Source organism: Phalacrocorax carbo, chromosome 3 (genome assembly GCF_963921805.1).
Source record: "Phalacrocorax carbo chromosome 3, bPhaCar2.1, whole genome shotgun sequence".
Taxonomy (NCBI): Eukaryota; Metazoa; Chordata; class Aves; order Suliformes; family Phalacrocoracidae; genus Phalacrocorax; species Phalacrocorax carbo.
In genome coordinates, this window is record NC_087515.1 from 128,945,370 (window position 1) to 128,964,096 (window position 18,727).

Below are 18,727 nucleotides of genomic sequence, written 5' to 3' on the forward strand. Positions count from 1 at the left end.
GGGTAACTGATTTCCAGTACAAGCTCCTGGTTCTGTGAGCGTGACTCGAGTTGTTTTCCTGTAGATGCAAGAAATGCCTCTGTGTTTTTACAGACTGATTTTCATGTTGTACAAGTAAATAGCTTTGTAGACTAAAACCGTCTTTATTTCATCCATCCACAGCTTGTCATCTGTAAACCTCACCGGTGGTGGCTCTGTACCTTCTCCCCGACCACTGAGCACCACTCTGCTCCTGCCTGTGCTTAGGGCAGAAATTGGAGCAGTGGGGGCTCTCAAATCAAATCAAATCAAAACCGTTTGGCCTGGTGACCCGTGTCCATGACTGCTGAAAGCACGTACATGAAGAAGTGTGTACCAGCAGGGCAGGCGTGTGGCTGTGCTCTCCCAGAGCGAGGCGTGTTGTGCTCGGGGACCTCCAAAGCAAGAGGAGGTGTCTTTATTTCATGGGCTCAGTGGGATTTCCTTCCTAACCTGGAGGGTGGGAATGTTGACTCTGCAAATGCCTGGTGGCAAACAGCGCACGGTAAAAACTGCTCATTTTTGTTCGTTTTGAGACAGGCTCTTTATACCTTTATTGGATTCATTCTAATTATCAAAGGGGCAGTGAACAACTATTGTTTATTCAACAACTTCTTGCCACTCATGACTTCTGTAGGCACCTCTTTTTCAGTCTGAAGAGTCCTACTGTATTTTCTCGTTCCTCGTATGGAAAGCTATATGCTTTTTGCTGTAGAGAATGAGAACTGCGCCCAGTATTCAGGGCATAGAAGCATTCTGAATCTGCACAGCATCATTTTGGTACTCTCTATTTTGTTCATCTTTTCTTAATGATTCCTAGCATTCAGTTTGCTTTTTTTTTTACCCAGCCAAGAGCAGGCATTTTCCCAGAACTGTAGAGATTCTGAGACTCTTTCCTGAGTTGTCATTTTCTATTTTAGGGCCCAACAGCATGTGTGTAGGGTTACAGGAGTTCTTTTTGTACATCACTTCATGTTTCTGTACAGTGAATCGTGTCTGTTCTTGTATCACTCAGCCATTTGTTATCATTAAGTCCTTGTGCAGCCGTAACGGCGAGGGGGGTGTTGGGACCTAAGAAATAGAGAGAGTTTATGTACACAGTGTTAGTACGGAGCAGGGAGAGGCAGTACGTGTACAAGAAGAAAAGAGGGCTGGCTTTTTGAGGCTGAGATTTCTTCCGAAAAACAATGATCTCCTCTGCTTCACAGTCCTGCTGGTTCTGAGCCTGCTTCGCCATCTTCTGTAGCGCATGCGCAGTCCCTAAGTGGTGTGCGCCTCTGAAGTCCCTGCCCTTATACTCCATCTGCCAGGCTGATTATCGTGCGTAAAATGCCATGCTGTCTGTCAAACTCAGACACTTCTATGAGATGGAAATTCCCTCCCCCTCAATAATTACTCTGTTTTTCCATCCTTCACCCTTGATTTACTTGACTGGTCCTGATTCATCTCAGAAAGATGGTGATCGTTAAAATGTAGCCGTTGAGGAAGATGCAGCACGAACACTCACTCTGAAAGGCTTCTGTCAGGTGTCCTCTCACAGATAGACTGGCTCAGTCTGGCACTCATGAGGCTTGCCCAAAAAAAGGGAGAGAAAGCAATGAGATCACAACAAAATTACATCTCCAATCCCAAATCCTAAGCTATTTGCAGTCTTCTTAAAACGACTTTTTGGTAAAGCCTGATAATGTGGATAATACCAAACCGTTGCCTTACAGAAAGAAGGTGCACCTTCATTATCCTTATAGCATCTGTTAACCTGATTCCAGTCCCAAAACTCCTTCCCCTTCCAAACAGTCAGTCCTTCAGCCAACAAGCCTCTGCTTAGAACAAGAAACAACTGTATGTGGAGAACGAAGCTGCGTCTCTGCTACTGAATTGATCCCTGCCAAAGTGCTGGGCACAAGAGCTGGAACTCAGCCAATCCATTCTGCTGCATTCCCTGACGTAGCTTTGGCCCAGGGCAAACCAGCAGTCTCCTGGGCAGTCCTTGGCACAGCTTGGTGTTCAGCACAGGCCAAACATCGTTCCCTGCAGGCAGTCTGAACGCACCAGCCCCGCCTGGCGGGGCAGAAGGCATAGGGACGCGACCACAGCCAGTTTGTGCCAGTTGTTCTCGGGGCCAGGGGAATTCCCAACATCACCAGCCTGTTTACTGGTGTGGAAGTAGCCAGAGAGGGTCATACAAGACCAGTAAGACAGTATTAGCTTGCAAAGCTTTTTTCTCTTGGATATTCTTGCTGTAATTATGTGAATGTTTACCTGAAATTCACTGGTCATGTTAAGAAAATTCACAGAGCCATCAGAAACTAGGCCTAGGAATACCCCTGAGAGGTCATCAAGTCCATAGCCTTTCCTCAGAGCAGGAGCTGTGATGCATTTCTGATGGATGTTCTCTTCAGTCTGTTCTGAGGGATGCCATTCATGCAGAGACCAAAAACCCAAGACCTTTCTTGTTAACTTTATCCTTAAAATATTTTTCTTGGCCTCTAATCAGGATGTTTTCATGCTTCCTTGGGTTTAAACCCAAGATTTCCGGTCCTATCCACCATGGACACACTGTGCAGGTTGTTTGATTTCTTCTCCCTACCACCTTTTACATTACTGGAGACGTCATCTTGTCTCATGCTGATTTTCTTTTAGTATAAACTTCTTTCTGTGTTTTAGCGTGTTTGTTTACTCTCCCTTTCCAAACAGCTCTAAACAAATCCAAACCAAAAACCAGACCAATCTGTCCTGGCTTGCTGGTTATATACCACTGGAATGTTTCTTGTAACATCTGTTCAGACATATGCAAGGTTGCAGCTCTGGGCCATACATCCAATTGAACAGGCATATTCATCAGCTGTACTTCATGCATCATTTAATAGCAGAGTAAGTATTTGATAGTTGATGAGGTTGCCTGTTGTTCCCAGGCAGCTTTATAGTTCAGACCCTTTCAAAAAGGTTGAGGGGAAGAAGGTTAATATCATCTTGTTTGAAATTCAGCCCTAAGCCGTGCCTGTGCCCTTTACACCTGGGCTGGCGTGGTCTAGGAAGGAAGCCACAACTAATCCAGCAAAAAATGACCCATTTCCCGCAACAGTATTAAGAAAATGGGGGGGGATGAAGTCTTTAGCGTAAAAGGAGAGTTTAAAAGCCATTTGCAATTCCTCTGCTGCCTAGGATTAAGCCTGAGTGGTTCATTAGCACAACAGGCAGATGCTGTTCCTGCAGGACCCTGTCCCGCTCCAGGAGGAATCACATCTTCACTTGGGAAGTAGGAGCAGGGGAGACCTAGGAGGGACTGAAATAGGTAGGATATTTTGTCAGATTATTAGCTAGCATGGAGTAATTATTAAAATAGACTAGTGCAGTAAGTATTCCAAACATGTGTTACTTAGAGTACTTGAAGTATTGTTTGGTGTCTTCATTTTTTGTGAATCTAATGAGCTTTTGCCTTCCCTGGGTATGGGCAGGATCCTGCCGCTGGCGGCCTGCCGTCTGGCCTTCCCAGGCACTGTGTGTCCGGCCGCGGCAGGAGCTCATGGCATATCAGTTTCTCTCCTTACTTTGGCTTCACACTTCCCAAACTATTGCCACATCTGCTCAGTCATGGGTGAACTATTTTCTTCCAGCATCTCTTTAATTTTTGTTACCCGTTTTTTTTCCTCCGACTTCCCCATATTTTGCTGCTACATTACGGTTGCAAGCTTCTGCGTGTCAACTTCTCCAGCCTATCTAGTACTGCTCTGAAAGTATGTTAGGCTCACAGGACCATTGGTGTTGGCAGGGATCTCGGGAGGTCTCCAGTGCGACACCCAGCTCCGAGCAGGGGCAGCCTGGCCTCCAGCACTCGCCCTTCCCGCGGAGCCGCCCCCAGCCCCTGTCGCTGCCGGGGCTCCGCCTGCTCGGGGCAGGACTTTGCCTTTGTCCCTGTGCGGTTCCTGCTGGCCCCTTCCTCCAGCCCGGCTCGGTCCCGCTGCCGGCAGCTCTGCCCCCGAGCAGAGCCTCTGCTCCTCGCGGGTCTGGCGTTACCTGCAAACCTGAGCAAGTGCTCCGCTGTCTTCCCCAAACAAAAACGTGAACCAGGATGGGAGCCCTGAGACACTCGCGCGTTACCAGGCTCCAGGCAGAGTACGGAGTGTGACTCTCCACGCCTGGCCACCTCACCCGCTGCTTACCCGGACGCCCACCCGTCCAGACCCACATGTCCCAGCTCGCGTACGGTATTGCGGGACACAGTGTTGAATGCCTCACTGAAGTCAAGGTGAATGGCACCCACCTCTCTTCCGTTTGATGACAGAAGGCCATCAGGCTGGTCAGGCATGATCTACCCATGGTAGATCCGTACTGACTGCTTCCAGTCATCATTGCCTCCTTTGTGTGACCAGAAACGTGCTCCCAGAGGAGTTGCTCCACGATTTTCCCAGGGAGAAGCGTGAGGCTGACCAGTCTGTGTTTTCTCAGATTGCCTTTTGGGCCTTTTCTGAAGGTGGGTGCGACATTTGCCTTTCTTAGTTGTGGGGGGTTCTCCCACGATCTTCACTTCTTTTCAAAGATGGTGGAGAGAAGCCCTGTAAGGGCACTGGTGGGCTCCCACAGGACCTTTGGACTCAACTCCTGTTGTCCCACAGGCTTGTGTGGGTAGAGACAACCTTCTTGATGCATCTTCCTTGCCCGTCTTTCCTGAAGGGTTATATCTATCCATGCCAGCATCCAGCCACGAGAGCCTTCCTGCATGAAAGACTGTGAGGGACAGGAAGAGGTCAAGGATCGAACTCATTTCCCATGTGGTCTCAGGAATGCTGCATTCCTCGGCTTTTGCTGTGGCCTTATTTGACTGATTTAGTGTAGGAAGAGTGTGTGTTTTTGCAGCCCCCAGTTAGACTGAGCACTGTAAAAGCCTTTGAATGTTACTGCAACACGAGTGGCTTTTGTAGGTTTTTCATCAGCATCTGTGGAGTCCTTTTCTCCCCTCCTGTCCGTGTGGGAGTACGCAGAAATAGCCCACGACCGGGGCAGTGGGAGATATTGAGGCGGAGAAGTAACTTAAACGTACAAGTGGAGAGGGAGTGATATTCTCAGAGAAAGCAACACACCGATTCCACAATTTCAGGGATGTATTTAGTCAGAACTGGAACAGCTGGTGTAAGGAAGAGAGGGAAGGGGAAAGGAACCAGGCAGAGAGGCGAGTAAGAGAGGCAGATGGGGAACAAAGCTGGCGCAGATGGGGTGAAGGAATTGATTAGTGCAGGTCATTAATCAGAGCCAGCATTCGTTTAGTCTGTGACTTGATCACTTGTGTCGTGGAGTTTCGAGGTGTGGGACTTCCCTTGAGTGAGTACCTGTTATCACACACAGACCTAAAGAGAGCAGAGGGAAGACCAGCTCCTGTTCCTAATTCACCTCAGTCAAAACGAGGAGGGAAAGGGAGGCAGGGAGAATCTAGGGAAGAAGCTCTTCCCACCGGCAGAAAAAAATGCTGCTATACAAAAGAGCATGTGGGTGGCAGTGATTTGTAAGGAGAAATTGTAGTGGTGAAATCTTCCTCGTGTGGCTAAGCGGTGATTTTGGAGGGGGACATGAAAATATCTCGTGAGTATGTGGAAGAGGAGGAGGAATTTCTGAGGGTCATCTGAAAGAACAAAAGCTACAGGAGTAGGTTACAATCTAGAACGTACACATAAAGCATGAGGGTACTTTCCCTCACAGTGAATCCTAACAGAAACTAAAGCTGCCTCTGGAAGGAATTTTAACAAGATCGTCACTGGATTGGATATATGCAATGGGACTAACTGGGAAATAGACTCAAACCATAATGAAACGGCTGTCCTTCTGTCCCTTTATTTTGTGATAGTCCGATACCTACGCAGGGGGCTTCTACTTTCGCCCTGTTGGGAAGTAAGTGCTGCAAGAATAAAGGACTATAAGTATCCTAGAAGTGCTTGCCCCAGGGCTGCTGGGATTAGGGTATGCACGTTAAAGAATCTTTATTTCAGGCCAAACAGATGTCTCGTGTAATATTTCTTTGTACATCTCTGTGTTTAAATGTTTCAATTTCCTGTGCAGCTTGGGAAGGAAAGCAGTCAGATGGACAGTCGAGCAGCCCTCAGAACTCCACCTCCAGTTCCTCTCCCTCTGTTAAGCTTGATAACTCCTTGCCAGGCTTGGGGAAGAAACCGTTCCAGAGATCTGACAGGCTCCATGCAAGTAAGAGATTTATTTTTCTGCTTACAGAGATTTGGTTGCTCTGATGACAGAATAAAAGCCTAAATAGCAAAATTGAATAAAATGTGTAATTAATTCCATTGCTAAAGTGACTTCTGGACAACCCTGGAAGGTACTGCTAGTGCGCTGTGCTAATTGGGATAAATAACTCAAACCTGACACCTGCAAATAAGTCTTTTCTCATTCCTTAGCGTCAGCGGTTTCTACCTGTGAATTTGCAGCTTGCTGTTTGCGAAGCAAAAACGGGCTTGCATTATTTAGCAGTCTTTGTAATGGACTTATCCATTCCCAGACCCTCCATTATCCATTCCCAGATCCATTATCCATTCCCAGACCCAGACTCATCCCTTCCCAGACCTCCGTGCCTCAGACCCCACTGTTACTTGGCTTTCTTCCCATTCACTGAGGTTAGGACTTTCCCAGTCCTCCTGACCTTTTGTGGCTTCTTTCACATACACCGACGGTGGAATTGACCTCGGTGAACTTAGGAGTGCTCCGAGGCCTCTCTCTATGCTAATCATCCTAGATTTCTGTTATCACTGGTGAAAAGAAGCACTTTCCAGGGCACGTTTCATTTGTCCCCTGTAATTAGGAAATTCTGCAACTTATGTAGCTTATAAACCTGCAGAGCCATTTTCCAAATGACTTCTAATAGAGCCAACTTCCCCTAATGCAACGAGCCTCCGTGGTGTTGATTCCGTTAGGTGCTGTTACCCTAAAAATAGCGGCTGTCACCCCTGGAGTCCGGGGGAGCGGTGTCTCTCTGAATATGACCCATTTTGCTAATAACCCACTTTCAGTCTGAGCCGCGTGGTGTTTCGCTGTTACTAGGCAGTGGATGAATCCAAAGGCAATAGAGTAGGCAGCACAAATGCCATCTTCAGTATTCTGCCCTGAATCTGCAGCACGCCCGTGAAGCTGGCTGCAGCGCAAGGGTTAACGCTGGGCTCGCTGGCTTTCAAACACAGAAGAACAGTTGCGCATTTCCACTGCGTTCTCTGTAGAGGTTTCCACGCAAGCACAACGAGCTGATGAATTTTTCTGAAATGCTTTTGCTGAGAGCAAAGTAGGAAAGTCCAACAAGAAATGCTGGGGAGCAGACTGACCTTAACTAGAGGCTTAAAATAGAAAATTGATGTGGCTAAAAGCAGTTCTAGAAACCTCCTGAAAACGACTCCTTGCCAGTCCCCAGATAGCCGGGATTCCGACAAAAGTCAGGTGAGCTGATGCAGGCCACAGTATGCTAGGTATAGATGTTTTCCGTGTTGGAAAGGATCTCCCACATTTTGTTTTTAACTGACTGTGCAAAGGTAGAACATATATTTCAAGTCAGGGTTTGAAATGGATCGCTAAGCTGGCATTTGGAAAATCTCAGGTGGAGTGAAGTCCCGAGGAGCAGTTCGCCCTCTCTGGGGCGAGGTGGTGCTTACGTCTTTGTGGTTCATTGCAGGGCAGCTGAAGAGAACAAAGTGCGCCGAAATCGATGTGGAAACTCCCGACTCCATCCTCGTGAACACGAACCTGCGGGCGCTGATCAACAAGCACACGTTCTCTGTTCTGCCGACAGAATGCCAGCAGCGCCTGCTGCTGCTGCTGCCGGAGGTGGACAGGCAGGTAGGTTGTGATTTCTGTTCTGGAGAGAAGCCAGGCTCCTCGGTGTCAGTGGGGAGCATCTCCAGAAGCCGTTCAGGCCAGACATCCAGCTGCTGTTGTTATGTCTGATGGGGTAGGCTTTTCCTTCTGTGCACAGTGGGGGAAAAAAAAAAAAAGGAAAATTCTTCAGGGATGCGTTTGGGTCTCTGTTGCTACCAGAAAAAAGAATTCAGGGCTGATAAAAGAGTGGCTTAATTTTGTTTAATCAACTCCATGTTCCCAGCGGCAGCGAGAGCAATGTGTCTGGTACATTGGCCTTGAAGAGGGCCAGGAGCGATGGGAATGCAGAGGTTCCAGCATCTTCCTCTCTCCTGTCCTCTCCCAGACTCTCCAGTACAGGATTAACCCCGCAGCCTTTTAGACAGAGCACCGAAGGAGATCCTGCCATAAACTAGTTCCAGCCTCTTCGGCTTCTGATGACCTTGTGTCACCGCTGTCAAATTCTGAATGCGGTGAAGTGAAAACCGAATGAGTTTTCGGTCGCATATTCACACTGTCCAGATTGCAGAGTGGACCTGACCTGCTCCAGAGCTCGTGTCCTGACCCGAAACACGCATCGGCTAACGGTGCCAAGCCTGCAGCACGAGTTGGCTGTGAAGGCAGTTTATTTTAGTGGCTCGTCTGTCTAAGATCTCTTTATGCGTGAAGAGAGGAATTTGGAGAAGCAGGAAAGTACTCGGTGGGAAGGAACGGGTTTATTTGCTCTGGGAGTGGCGCAGGAGAAAGGTGAAGGTTTTCACTGAGCACTGAACAGTTGGTGATAACTGGAACAATTAACGTGAGTGACGGGGGTCAGAACTCAGCCTTTGGGATTGAAAGAGCAGCTCAGAGAATCTTTTGATAAGATAGTTATCTTATCTCAGCTGGATCTGACAGATTTCATCCAAAGGGGTACGTGAAAGAACCGCCTGAAGTGATCTCAGCATTATAGCAGTTTTCTGCAGCAACTTGCGGAAGGCAGAGGTGATACCGAGAGACCAGAAAAGAACAAATGTTGCACTTGTATGTAAAAGGAGGAAAAACACAATGAGTTGAGGAAGTGAAGTTCGGTCTGTTCATGCTCAAAGGCAGAAAAGTTGTAGACAGAACATGGAGGCTTCCTTCCTTTTACCTTCTGTCTCATGTTTGTCTTCAGCATTCCTACCCTGCTGGCTGGGAGCTTCAGGGCAAAGTGGGATTCTGCGCTATGCTTCCCCTTCAGCTGTAGGGCTGTTCATTCAGATGCCTTAACGTATGTGCCTCGAGCCATTTTAAATGTTCTTTGGATACCAAAGCTGGCCTCAGGGCGCCACTCCAGAGGGACATCTCCTCTGTGTCCTGTCTCAGGTCTGCCAGCCCCTTGAGGGTACTCTTCTGGGTGGCCAGAGCAGCACTGGACACCTGTGTTTGCACACCTTGGTCACCCCCCAGGAGTCCGCATCTCGGCCAGTTCCATCCGTGTTTAGTGAAGTTACATCCATCTTCACAGCTGTGCTGCTCATTTGGTTCTCACAGAACGTTAATAACGCCTGCGGATCTGGCACCTGCGCTGTGGCCTGCCTTACAGGGGGTCGTTTGGAGTTAGGAGGGCTTCTAACGCTCTGTGTTGTCTCATAAATTCTCATCTTCAATCAGCATTCATCGGGGACACGTTAGTCCAAGGCTGATCCAATAAATATTTGAAAGAATTGTTTTATAAGTCCTGTGGCCTTTGTAATAATTAGGTATGTGTCAGAATATGATGTGATGGAGTTTGCAGCTGGAGTTTACTGGCAAGAACCTCAGAGCAGATGGTAAGACATTTCTGTCCCAGTTTTTAAGTTTAATTGTCCTTAAATTGAATGAGAATTTGACTGAGAACAAGTTTTGACTAACTAAATAACATCACTTGGCCGCTGAGAGGCCAAGTTCTGCACTTCACTGTGGTAAGTCTCCTAGAGCAGCCCACCACGTCGAGTGGTGATGCGTGCTTTAAGAAATGCCAGGCTTTGCTGTAGAAAAGAGGAGAAGAGGTGGCGGCGTTGGGCACGCCAGTTGTGAAAGGTCACGTTTCTGTGTGTTCTGTGTGGCAGTGTCTCAGTCCGAGCTGTTGCAGCCGGTGCTTCTGTAGAAGAGAAAGTGGCACTTCGAGGCACGGCCCCGTCGGCCCTGCGTAGCTGCCCGTCCTACAGCACAGGGAGCCGGCAGTGCCGTCGGTGCAGCGGGGGATGCTTGTGAACCCTGCTCCCCGTAGTCAGTCAGCAGAGATTTGGACTCGCAAATAAACCTCTGCTTTTGTCATCACTGTAAAGGCTGCTCCTAACTTCAAGCTAACTAAATCTCACCCCCAAAGCCTTCTGTCAGGTTGCTTCCATCATTTTAATTACCTGCGTCGCAAATGCTGCCACAGGAACAGCAGCATTTCCCTTTATCAAACCCTGCTCGTTGAAGGGCTGCTGCACGGATCTCCCGGCATCAGCGATGTATCCTCCGTTTGGACGCTTGGATTTTGCGTGGATTTCTGGTTTATTACTCATGCAAGAAATGGAAGCACGTCAGTTTTGCCCGCTGCAAGTTCTTGCAACTCACCGAATGATACAGGTGTTTTTGTGTTCCTGGTAGAGAAATTCCACGTTTACTTCGGCGGGATAAAGAGCAAAAGCAAGCCTCGTAGATGTTTTATTACCCTGGTTTTAATTCCCCACTGTGGTGTGTTCCAGCCTTAGCCCTGTGCTTTCTCATTTAGATCCCACTCATTAGCATGACTGCCCGATTTGGTTAACCATATTTCAAAGGCGGAATGGGTTTTGAGCTTCATTTATCCCTCTTTCCTGAAGCATCCATCATTACCATTACGCACATTTCAAAGTTACTTTTATGTGATACCTTTTATGTCCTCGCTTTTCCTTTGTGCACTTTCTTATCTTTGCAGAAGACCAAGCTGTTGCTTTGGACGGTAGGTCAGGCGATATCTTGCCTCCATTTTGCAGGGCAAAAGGCATCTGCAGAAGCTTTTCAGAGGCTACGCTGTTTGTTTCCTTGCCCTCCTCCTCGCCACCTGCACCATCTGCTGCTCCTGTGTGTTTGTGCAGCAGCAGGACTACAGAGGATTGGGCTGAAGCAAGGATGAGGAAAATATACCACATATAAATGAGGAAAATATACCACTCCTAGATCCCAGGCTTGGCTAGGCGCAGCCTTAAGAAGGCTGTTTATTTTCTTGTGAGTGAGTGGAAGGTGAATTCCAGAGAGACTTTTTCAGGGACTCTTGCTCTGTTTTCAGACCCCATGTGACAACATGTGACATTTGTCTCTCCGGCTAGTTAATGCTGTTTGCTTTGTCCTGTGTTGCAGGTTGGGGCAGATGGCTTGATGAAGCTCAGTGGCTCTGCGCTCAACAACGAGTTCTTCACTTCGGCTGCCCAAGGCTGGAAGGAGAGGTTGTCAGAAGGTAAAACTTCCCCAGACAACGGAGCAAAACTCTGGGCGGCTTTCAGCTAGTGAATGCGCTGGGGATAGAGAAAAGATATTTTATGGAGAAGTTGAAGCACTGGAGTGACTTCCTGGGTGGAGACAGCTGTAGTCAGGACAGCCCGCGAGAGCAAGTGCAAGCCTAGGGCTATGTAGCCTCAAGGTCACGGCGGGGCTGCAGTGAGTTCGCTTTTGAACTTCACATGTGGAAAAACGAGCAAGTCTCTGGAAAAGATAAGAAAAGAAGGAGAACTGTGTTTAAAATCTCGTTGCAATGGCAGTAGAGCTCTGTAATTCTCAAGTTGTGGTAGCTGAATATAGGCCACAGCCACGCTGAGCAGAGAAGGTAAATTATATTCCCATGGTAATGCACTTTGGTGCCATCAGCGAAGTTGTCTGGCCACGGTCGGTGTGGTCAGGCCTTTGAGCCACAACCTTTTATATAACATAAAGTCAGCCATTTACTAATCTAGAGGGCTCTGGCACCTTCAGCAGTCATCGACACCTTGAGCTTAGAGGTGCTTAGTTCCGTGATTTGATGAGGTCATGTCGCCAGAAGTGCGCTCGCTCGTTGCTCGGCAGAATTGAACCACGCAGCCTGCCACGGAGCTTTCGTGAAGGGTATAGCCGCAGTCATGGCTCACTTTAAGAAGATGGGAATATCATTTACTCATGCCTGGATGATTGACTTTTATGAGGCTTTTCGATAGAAAATGTATCCAATTCCATATGAATAACAGGCGTATCTGTGCCAGTAAGCAGGAAGGTGTAGAACTCAGCTGTCCAATCCCTTCAATTGTTAAAACCACCCCCGGTTTTAGCCACCATCATTAGTGCTTTCCCTTTAATGTTTCTTAGAAGACCTTCTGTTCATTCATGCCCTCACGTCCAGCGGGTGCAGCTACCTGTACACAAAGACTCTCACCAGAGGAAAACTGCCGCAGAACCCGCTGCAGTGATAAAGCTTGCAGCGACGAGGGTGAAGCCTGCCGATCTCCGCTGGCATCCTCACTGAGCACCGTACCCCTGCTCAGGTGATAAAGCACGATGCCCCCGTGGGCGGAGCAGTTCGTAGGCTTTCTTCAGCTGCTCCTCAGGGTACTGACGATGCCTACAGTGCTGTTTGGGGTCACCCACAATGGTATTTAACGTGCCTGGTTGGCCTCAGTGTCGTCGCTGGGGACATCATGGAGCAAGCCCTCCTGGAGCACACCTCTGGGCACCTGAAGAAGAAGGTGATTAGAAACAGTCAGTGTGGTTTTACCGAGGGTAAATTGTACCTGAAGAGCTTGGCTGCATTAAAAATTACTGAATTTGTGAACAAGGGATAAGCAGTGTGCATCAGTTACCTCAGCCTAAGCAAAGCTTTTGATAAGCCTCTCCCACAGTGCTCTTGTGCCCGAGTGGGAGGCTGGGTCTCGACAGGTGGACAACCAGATGGGCGACGAGCTGCTTAGACGGTCAAGCCTGGAGTCACAGTTCGTGGCTGGAGGCTGGCGCCAAACGGGTGCTGCAGGGGGCTCTCCGCAACTGTCCTGTTTGCCTTTTTGATCAGAGACCCTGGGGGAGCTTGTGGAGGACACGAAACTGGGGGACCAGTTGTTACACCGAGGGCAGGGCTGCTGTCCAGCAGGACCGAGGCAGGCCAGAGACAGGCCGATCCCACCCCAGAAGCGATACAGGCTGGGGAGGGGGGCCCTGAGGGCAGCCCCCTTGTACGCCCAGGGAGGCATCAGGAGGATGGAGCCAGGCTTGTCACAGTGGCACAAGGCAGGAAGGGAGAAAACAGGCATGAGACAGATGGGATACTTTGAGAAGCTTTTCTCCCCATGAGGACAGTCTGCAATGGAGCAGGGGCCCAGGGATGTGGTGCCACCTCATCCTTGGAGGTTTGCGAGACCCGGCTGGCCAGAGCCCTGGGTGAGTGCTGGAGGCCAGGCTGCCCCTGCTTGGAGCTGGGCGTCGCACTGGAGACCTGCCGGGGTCCCCATCAGCCTTCAGGTAGATGCTCACAAGTAAATTACTTCCACTTGACTGCAAGCGACTGCATAGGTTTTCACCGCGCCTTGCGCTCAGTGCCGGCCTAGGCTGATGCAGACTGATGAAATCTCCCAGCTGGGAGGCCAAGGTGGCATAACCACAGCAATGGAAATCCAAAAATTCAGTTAATTTCACAGAATCACTGAATTCCAGAATCCCAGGTGCAAAGGGACCTCAGGGACCATCTAGTCCAACCTCTCTAGGAAGAGCACAGCCTAGACACGATGGCCCAGCACCCTGTCCAGACGACTCTTAAAGGTGTCCCAACGTGGCCGAGCCAACCCCTTCCCTGGGGAGATTATTCCAGTGGTGACTGTCCTCACTGTGAAAAATTTCCCTCTCGTGTCCAATTGGAATCTCCCCAAGGGCAACTTGTGTCCATCCCCCCTTGTCCTCTACGTGGGACTCTGTGTAAAAAGGGAGTCTCCATCTTCTTTGTAGCTGCCCCCTAAGTACCAGTACACAGTGATGAGATCCCCTCTGAGCCTCCTTTTCTCAAGGCTGCACAAACCCAGCTCTCCCAGCCTACCCTCGTATGGCAGCTTCCCAGTCCTTTGATCATCTTGGTGGCCCTTCTCTGGGCCCCTTCCAGCCTGGCCACATCCTTTTTGTACAGCGGGGACCAGAACTGCACACAGCACTCCAGGTGTGGCCTGGCCAGCGCTGAGTAGAGCGGGGTGATGACTTCTTTCTCTCTGCTGGTGATGCCCTTTTTGATGCAACCCAGCATCCTGTTGGCCTTCTTGGCCACAGCAGCCACCATTCGGTCATGTTGAGCTTCCTGCCCACTGGGACCGCCAGGTCCCTTTTGACAGAGCTGCTCTCCAGCCAGGGGGATCCCAGTCTGTGCTGCACTCCCAGATTATGTTTTCCCAGGTGCAAGACCTTACACTTGTCCTTGTTGAACTTCCTAAGGTTCTTGCTGGCCCACTCCTCCAGCCTATCCAGATCTCCCTGCAGAGCAGCTCTCCCTTCTGGAGTGTCTGCTTCCCCACTCAACTTGGTGTCATCTGGAAACTTCATCAGGCTACACTTGATCCCGTTATGCAGATCACTTACGAAGATGTTGAATAACATTGGGCCCAATATTGATCCCTGGGGGACCCCACTAGTGACAGGGTGCCACTTGGAAAAGGAGCTGTTTACCACCACCCTGTGGGTGCGGCCTGTCAGCCAGTTCCCCACGCACTGCACAGACCCCTTGTCTAGGCCATAACGCATTAATTTCTCCAGGAGGAGGCTCTGGGGGACTGTATCAAAGGCCTTGGAGAAGTCAGAATTTATACCTTGTTGCTAAATGACTCTTAAGTAAAGGCAGGCATTCAGGTGTTTTCGATGCAGCAGACTTTCTGTTGTTATTTACCTGACAAAGTTTATACAAAAATAGAGAAGAAAGTTGAAGCACCAGAGATGGTTTGGGCTCTCTGTACTCGCTGCAACAAAAAGCTGACTGTTGCCGTTTAGTACTGACAAGTAACAGTGGGCTAAAAAGGGACGCACTCATAGTTTCCTTTGGACAAACTTTGATATCTGCACGGAGAGCAAACTCGGCAAGAATTTGTTACGATCCCCTTATTTGAGGGGAGAGAATTGTTGAGAAACAAACTGTGCAGTGATGGAAGTACCCAATTTCTGCTCATCTCTTTAAGGAACCTCCTCTCCTTGGTAACTGCAGCGTTGGAAAAGGTCCGATTCTAGTGACTGTTTGCTCTGGTGCTAAAGAGCACAAACAAAATGCTGCACGAACTAGAATAAACCTGGAGAATGAATGAGGGCTGAGGGTCATGTACCTGTCGTCAGAGCACAGAACCCCAAGCTGTCTTGTTGCCTAATGATGAACTCCTAAAACATGAACATATGGTCTGACAAGCCTTTGTCGTTCAAAGCCGCGTCGGGAGGGTTCAGACCCAACATTGGGAAGCAGTTCTTACAAACCACAGTACGTGTGCATGCGAAATGTGCGCTTCAGATCTGTGCAAGGGGGGTTTCTGTTGTTTCCCACCTGCCTCTGACAGAGCAGCATCTGCTGCCAGGAATATTTTCTGTCATTTGTGCTGGGCAAGAAGCCTCTGATGTTCTCGCGTGCGTATTTCACCGCAGCCACCCGCGGCTGTCGTTTCAAGGTGCCATATTGCTTTGCCATCTGCATAGGCAATGTCTTCAGGTCCTTCAAAAAATAGCAGTTACGCAGTGCCAGCATACGTACAACGTACGCTCCTGTATAGATTTCGTTTCCTATCGGCAGCCAGGGTGGACGCGGACAGGGAAAGGAGCTGGGACTGTCAGGCATAGAGCTGTTGCCCTCCCCTGCAAGGCACCGGCAGCAGGGAAGCACGTTGCAGCTCGAGAGAAAGGCTGCGGTGCCGCAGGCACGGCTGCAGTGTCGCCAGCCGCGAAGGGGGCTCGTGTGCGATAGCGCGCTCGCCTGCAAGCGTGAAGGCTCCTGTGGTTATGCTGAGTCAGTCTCTCCGTAGCTCTTTTTGACGATACCCTTTATCGTGTTTTGCAGGTGAGTTTACCCCAGAAATGCAGCTGAGAATACGTCAAGAAATAGAAAAGGAAAAGAAGGTCGAGCTGTGGAAGGAACATTTTTTTGAGAGCTACTATGGCCAGAGGTAAGACATTCAACTGTCTGTTTTTAATCCCACATCGCCTGCCCAGGTGTACCTGCTGCTGCGTTTGTAGCGCGCTGTCCGTCGATAAACGGGGCTTTTCATTAGTCCTGCTGCCTGGAGAAGGCCGCTGGCTCCACCTCACTGCGCCGAGCTGAGGCGATGCCTGAGTGACCGGGGCCAGAGCGTTTGCTCTCGTCATTTCTGACGCTTTGACCAGTGCAGTGCTGTTTTCCTTAGGCGGGGATCTCCTTTAGACTTCACATCTTAACTGTTCCCACTGCTTGCTACGATACTTTGAGACGTTCCTCTCTTAGGGTTCTTCTAGTGTCAGGATTCGGAGAGCCGCGGGTACGTGGCGCTGCAGCGAACTCTGCCTTGCAGTAGCCACCTGCGACGTGAAATCTTGTGTTTCCCCCCATGTCTGCTCAGACACGTGTTTGGTAAAACTCCCGAGTCTGCAAGTCTTTTGCTCTGGGTTTCTTTTTGCTTCAAGATTTTCCCGTCCTTTTGGGCTCTGGAGAGGATGTCAGGTTTCTGTGCAAATGACTGTACTAAGAAACTTGGAAAGGAACAGATGCATAGAAATAACTAATAAGGAATTTGTTATCCTGCATCCTGACAGTCAGCCTTTATGCTTGTCCTCGCACCATCAGCCAGTCCCTCCCATTTGTCTCTGGTGTTTTACCCCTCTAGAGCACTTGGCTTATTGCAAACTCTATTTTTATCATTCCAGGGTCTGACAGGTTGGGGTTTCAGGGGTGAGGAGGGGGCCAGGGTGTGGGCACAGGCCTACAGCGGGCTGCAGTACCCTGCAAAGGGATAGGCCGGGCTGGGGATGCAGGTGACCTAGTGGTGCCGGCAGAGAGCTTTGCTCAGGTAACGCACCCCATCCTCCCAGCGCTGAAATCCAGGATGTAAACGCGCATAGAGCTCTGCGCTGGAGGAGAAGAGGCGGCAGCCGTATTCCTGAAGCTTTAGGGGGGCAGCAGGACATACACAACAGCAGGACTTGAGTTCCCTCTAGCTCCTAAGAACTTGGCTGGCAGAAATCAATCCCGTAGAGTCCTCAGGCTGGCTTCAGCAGACTCTGTGGGTATGTGTATGGGCAAAAATCCCAAATTTGGTATTTCGTTACGAGGGATGGGTGAAGCCAATCCTAGATCAGACGTCCCGCTGGGAATTAGATTCCCAGCTCGTTCATTTCTTTCACAAATAAAGATGGATGAATAACACAGGGAAATAGCCCCGGCTCTCTGCTGACGGAGGAGGGCAGCGGCGTCAGTTCTCAGCTCGGGCTGGGGCAGTGGTGCTCGCACTGGCTGTGCCTCCGCAAAAAATGGTGGGGCGCTTCAGGGTGCCTTCCCGCATGCGTCACCGTTTGAGCTGAAGTCGGATGGAGCCTGCGGGGGTGGTTCAGGCCGCAGAGGGATGCCTGCCGTGGCCAATGAAGGGAATATTTACTGTTGGCCAAATTAATTTGATTTGCAGCCTAGAAAATTAGCATCCAGCTAGAGGACTAGATCTAACCTGTGTTCCGTGGATTTCATTTAGCTGGTTTTAAACTTTAAGTTCTGTTTCATGTGGAAGTATTAACGGTACGGGAGGTTTTCAAAGATCGCGGCATAGAATTAGACGTGTGAGAGAGACTTATTTAGGGTGCGGTGTGTAAAGAATCTTCTGTTTTCATAAGGATGGTATGTTTTTGCATAAATGCTTTACAACATAAAAATTTTTGTTTTATTGATAGCTCTGGACTAAGTCCTGAAGAGTCCAAGAGACTGACAGCGAACACCAGCCCTGCCGAGACGGAGACTGAAAATCCAGCAGCCGAACAGCCAAAATGCACGCCGGTGGCTCTGGCACCACTCAAAGAGGAGATTACTCCTCCGTTAGAGCCTAAAGCACAAGCAGTCCAGGAAGCACCAGCGATGAAAAAAGGGGGAGAAGAGAGAAGAGAGGATGTGCAGCCGAGACCAGCCAACCCTGCAGAGGCCTTGGTTTCCCCGGGTGGGTGCGCAGAGAAACCTAGTGACCGTTCTCCCCCTGTGAAAGAGAGAGTCCAAGGAGAATCTGTTCACGAGAAACCACAAACTGCTGTTAGTCAAAAGCCAGAAGACGAGAGAAAGCACGCCGCATCAAAGGAGGCGCTAGTGAAAGAGACTGTCAGTACCTCAGTTTCGGCCCCGAGTAAACCAAAGAGCCCCGAGGCAGGGGAAGTGGTAGCAAACGTGAAGAGTCCAGCGACGACTCCAGAGGCACCAGGAAAGAAGCCTCCTGTAAATGAGGAAATGGAAATCAGCGTGGAAGCCCCTAAGAGGAAGTTGGAGAGTCGCGAGGAAGCTCTAACCACTCCTGAGAAAAAGCCACGGATGGTGGAGAACTGTCAGCACCACCAGGCATTTCGGGCCCAGCCGCAGTCCTTTCCCGCCGCGGGGACCCCGGTGCCGCGGGTACCCCCACTCAAGGTAAAGAGAAACGGAGGCAGATCCGCAGCGTGGCCTTACACGGGTCAGTGCAGCTGGTGGCTCTCACAGAAACGCTTTGTCAGTTCTAGTTGTGCATGTAAATCGTGTTGCCTCCTCCTTATAGCCGTGGAAATATTTGATCCAAAACGGTAAAAGCTCAGCTGTTTGCTAGAGAGGACCTGCTGGCTGGCCAATCAAGGTAACTCCAGTTAGGTCTCTCTTGTACGCATGCGTCTGTTAAAAGGTCTCATGGGCTCAAACACTTGTGTGGAAGCCCAAGCCCGGGTGTACCAGGGAGTG

The 18,727-nt window shown here is 49.7% G+C and overlaps 1 protein-coding gene across 5 annotated transcripts in view; it reads left to right on the forward strand.

Annotated features, from left to right (window-relative positions):
• The window catches only part of ASXL2 (ASXL transcriptional regulator 2), a 127,106-nt gene that overhangs the window by 95,702 nt on the left and 12,677 nt on the right, over positions 1 to 18,727 (forward strand). For all 5 annotated transcript variants that reach the window (XM_064448401.1, XM_064448402.1, XM_064448403.1 and 2 more), the window contains 5 exons: positions 6,067 to 6,207; positions 7,676 to 7,839; positions 11,191 to 11,287; positions 15,857 to 15,962; positions 17,710 to 18,427. In XM_064448401.1, the coding sequence (XP_064304471.1) occupies positions 6,067 to 6,207; positions 7,676 to 7,839; positions 11,191 to 11,287; positions 15,857 to 15,962; positions 17,710 to 18,427 (1,226 nt within the window). The remainder of the gene's footprint in view (positions 1 to 6,066; positions 6,208 to 7,675; positions 7,840 to 11,190; positions 11,288 to 15,856; positions 15,963 to 17,709; positions 18,428 to 18,727) is intronic.